Raw genomic sequence first — 3,795 nt, forward strand, 5'->3', positions numbered from 1 at the left:
ATTTAAGGCAATGTTTTCGCTTATTTCATGATCTTAATGGAAACACAGAGAAGAAGTCAGCGCTCGACTGAGAGGGCGCGATCAAAGCAGCAAAGAAACGGGTTTACAATTAAATTGCAGGGATGCGTTTTTAAGTGTCTAGAGATGAATATTTACTTTCTTCGGGTTTGCGATGCTGCAACCACAGAATTTCACATTTTAGTGGAGCAGCGATGGAGATCATTCCTGTATAGTCACTCAGTATTTCGATCGTTTGTGAAACCTTTCTCTGGAGTGCCGGAATACGGGTGTTTATTTGCAGCAACCGGTGAACCGTTCACTAACCAGTCACAGTTCCGATGCTCTACTGAGATTAGACGACAAACGACAATTCAACCAATCAGGACCTGAGTTGGCAAGGATTAATGAATTGGCCAGAGTTTGATTGAAACTGTCAATTTGGGCTCCAGCCAATTACTGTTCGGGCGGTTCCTCACAGAGTTTAAAAATGCGGATTGTAGGCCAGACTGTAATCGGTTCAGAAAATGGTCAGGACCAAGCAAACACCGCGCAAATCGACCGGAGGGAAAGCTCCCCGCAGACAGCTGGCTACCAAAGCGGCCCGGAAGAGCGCTCCAGCCACGGGCGGAGTGAAGAAGCCTCATCGCTACGAACCCGGCACTGTGACTCTGAGGGAGATCCGCCGCTACCAGAGGTCCGAGCTGTTAATTCGCAAAGTGGCTTTCCAGAGCCTGGTGCGAGAGATCGCTCAGGACTTGAGCGTCTTGCTCGCCCAGGCACGGCCTCCCAGTCCTTCCTGTCCTCTATCACGGAGGTCTTAGACCACAGTACGCGGGAGAGCCTGGACAAACCGCTAACTCCTGATGAACTGACTAAGGCCCTCGAGTCCTTCGAGAAGAGTAAAACCCCCGGAAGCGACGGCTTGCCGGCGGAGTTGTATTCGGCTCTGTGGGTCTTGATCGGCCCAGACCTGCTAGGGGTGTACGAGAGTATGCTCCTGGCCGGTAGTATGTCAGAATCCATGAGGAAAGGCATCATCACCCTCATCTACAAGCACAAGGGGGAAAGGAAGGAAATTAGAAATTGGCGACCCATTTCACTGTTGAATATGGACTATAAGATTCTGTCCAAGGTCATCGCCAATCGGGTCAAATCCGCTCTGGAATTGGTGATTCACCCTGACCAGACCTGCTCTGTGCCAGGCAGGAAGATCTCTGACAGCCTGGCGCTGCTCAGGGATACGATTGCCTATGTACAGGACAGGGGTGTGGATACCTGCCTCATCAGCTTGGATCAGGAGAAGGCCTTTGACAGAATATCGCACACCTACATGGGGGATGTGCTCTCCAAAATGGGGTTTGGGGAGGGAATTCGAAATTGGATCCAACTGCTCTACACTAACATCAGTAGCGCAGTCTCAATCAATGGGTGGGAAACAGATAGCTTTCCGATTAAATCTGGAGTCAGGCAGGGCTGTCCTCTCTCGCCTGTCCTTTTCGTGTGCTGCATAGAACCCTTTGCCGAGTCCATCAGGAAGGATCCGGGCATAAGAGGAGTGACGATCCCAGGCAGTGGAGGCACTCAGGTAAAAGCCTCCCTGTACATGGACGACGTCGCCGTTTTCTGCTCGGATCCGCTGTCGGTGCGCAGACTGATGCACATCTGCGACCAGTTCGAACTGGCCTCGGGAGCCAAGGTAAATCGTGGGAAGAGCGAGGCCATGTTCTTTGGGAACTGGGCTGACCGATCCTTTGTCCCCTTCACTGTCAGGGCTGACGGCCTGAAGGTGCTGGGGATATGGTTCGGAGGGACCGGGGCATGCGTTAGAAACTGGAAGGAGCGAGTGGCTATGGTGAAAAGGAAACTGGGCATGTGGGAGCGACGCTCCCTCTCCATTGCGGGTAAGAACCTGGTCATCAGGTGTGAGGTACTCTCGCTGTTGCTGTACGTGGCGCAGGTCTGGCCCATTCCAGACTCCTGCGCGACGGCGATCACTCGAGCCATCTTCCGCTTTATCTGGAGGTCGAAAATGGATCGTGTCCGCAGGGACGCGATGTACAAGCCTCTAGATAAAGGGGGAAAAAACGTGCCCAACATCGCCCTCATACTGATGGCCACCTTTGTGTGCGGCTGCATCAAGCGGTGCGTAGACCCTCAGTACGCAAACACCAAGTGTCACTACGTGCTGAGGTTCTACCTGTCCCCGGTGTTGCGAAGGATGGGTCTGGCCACGCTGCCGCGGAACGCTCCAAGTAGTTGGACCGTGCCGTACCACCTGTCCCTGGTGGAAAAATTTATGCAGAAAAACACCTTTGACCACAAGTCCATCAGGCAGTGGTCAGCACGTAACGTCCTAGAGGCCCTGAGGGAAAAGGAGAGGGTGGACCCTGTGGGATGGTTCCCCGAGCAGACTGTCCAAGTCATTTGGCAGAATGCCTCATCGCCAGAACTTTCCAACAAGCACCAAGACGTAGCTTGGCTGGTGGTGAGAAAGGCCCTCCCCGTCAGATCCTTCCTACACGCCAGGAGGCTCACCCCCTCTGCACGTTGCCCTCGAGGTGGCTGTGGTGGGGAAGAGACCGTTGTTCACCTCCTTGTGGATTGTGCCTTTGCAAAGAAAGTCTGGAGAGAGATGCAGTGGTTGCTGTCGAGGTTCATCCCAAGCAGTTCTGTGACACAGGACTCTGTGCTCTATGGGCTGTTCCCAGGGACACACACCGAGACAAACATCAACTGCAGCTGGAGGATCATCAACTCTGTGAAAGAGGCGCTTTGGTCTGCCCGAAACTTGTTGGTCTTCCAGCACAAAGAGTTGTCCCCGACCGATTGTTGCGGACTGGCACAATCCAAAGTCCAGGACGACGTGCTGAGGGACGCACTAAAGCTTGGGGCAGCTGCTGCAAAGGCGCAATGGGGAAGGGTCGCTGTCTAAGACCTTTCTACCACAGCGCACCGAGAGACTGGGAACTGTTTAGAGCCCCTCGGGCTGTACAGATCAAAATGAAAGGCTGTAAATGACTGTAATATTGTTTGTACTGATGCACCTGGTGATACATTTTGTAAAAGTTTAACCTGGATTGTACCCTTGTAATGTTGTTTTTGAAATGGTTTGGAATGTGATTGAAGATATTTTATGAATAAAGTATATTTTTACAAGAAAAAAGTCTTGCTCGCCCAGGGCTCGGCCGTCATGGCCCTGCAGGAGGCCAGCGAGGCTTACCTGGTGGGGCTCTTTGAGGAAGCCAAACTGTGCGCCATCCACGCCAAGCGAGTCACCATCATGCCCGAAGACTTCCAGCTGGCCCGCCGCATCCGCGGGGAACGCGCCTAAAGCCCCGCTTCAGCACCAAGCACAACAACGGCTCTTTTAAGAGCCACTAAACCAATAAATGAAAGAGCTGTGACCGGCGTTTAGAACAGAAATTAATTCCGCCGCTCAGACTCGAATCTCGTAAGTATTCGGCATAGAATTTAAACCGTCCCATCCCCATGGGAAGTAAAGAAAATGCTGCCTATACGAGCAATTGAGACCGGAGACAGCCCTTTTCACAGACTGCGTGCGGGCAGATGCAATTGAATCAGATCCTGTCCGGGCGCAACACTCGCTGTGAAACTCGCTTGTGAATTTCTTCATGTAGCTCTCGTAATTGCATCGAATAGATTCGGTATTTTTGACATTGATGGATTTACAGAATGATTGTTTCTGATATCCTGTCCATAAATAGTTCACTAACAAAAGCGGGAGATGTGTGAGCAGAGAAACAGCGCTATCCAGAGCGGGAACTGAAAACACAA

At 52.0% G+C, this 3,795-nt stretch overlaps 1 protein-coding gene across 1 annotated transcript; it reads left to right on the forward strand.

Annotated features, from left to right (window-relative positions):
- Positions 1-524: 524 nt before the first annotated feature.
- LOC144670444 (histone H3.2-like) lies at positions 525-3,331 on the forward strand. The gene is made up of 2 exons (XM_078532937.1): positions 525-761; positions 3,158-3,331. The coding sequence occupies exons 1-2, from the start codon at positions 525-527 to the stop codon at positions 3,329-3,331; spliced, it is 411 nt and encodes a 136-aa protein (XP_078389063.1).
- Positions 3,332-3,795: the final 464 nt, after the last annotated feature.

This window comes from Cetorhinus maximus, chromosome 31 (genome assembly GCF_964194155.1).
Source record: "Cetorhinus maximus chromosome 31, sCetMax3.hap1.1, whole genome shotgun sequence".
NCBI classification, from domain to species: Eukaryota; Metazoa; Chordata; class Chondrichthyes; order Lamniformes; family Cetorhinidae; genus Cetorhinus; species Cetorhinus maximus.

What these genes read in the sequence shown, in the direction of transcription:
- LOC144670444 (XM_078532937.1), top strand. Translation starts at nt 525, where the DNA reads ATGGTCAGGACCAAGCAAACACCGCGCAAATCGACCGGAGGGAAAGCT. An exon ending in AGATCGCTCAGGACTTGAGC is followed by an intron (nt 762 to 3,157) that starts GTCTTGCTCGCC and finishes TATTTTTACAAG; the next exon opens with AAAAAAGTCTTGCTCGCCCA.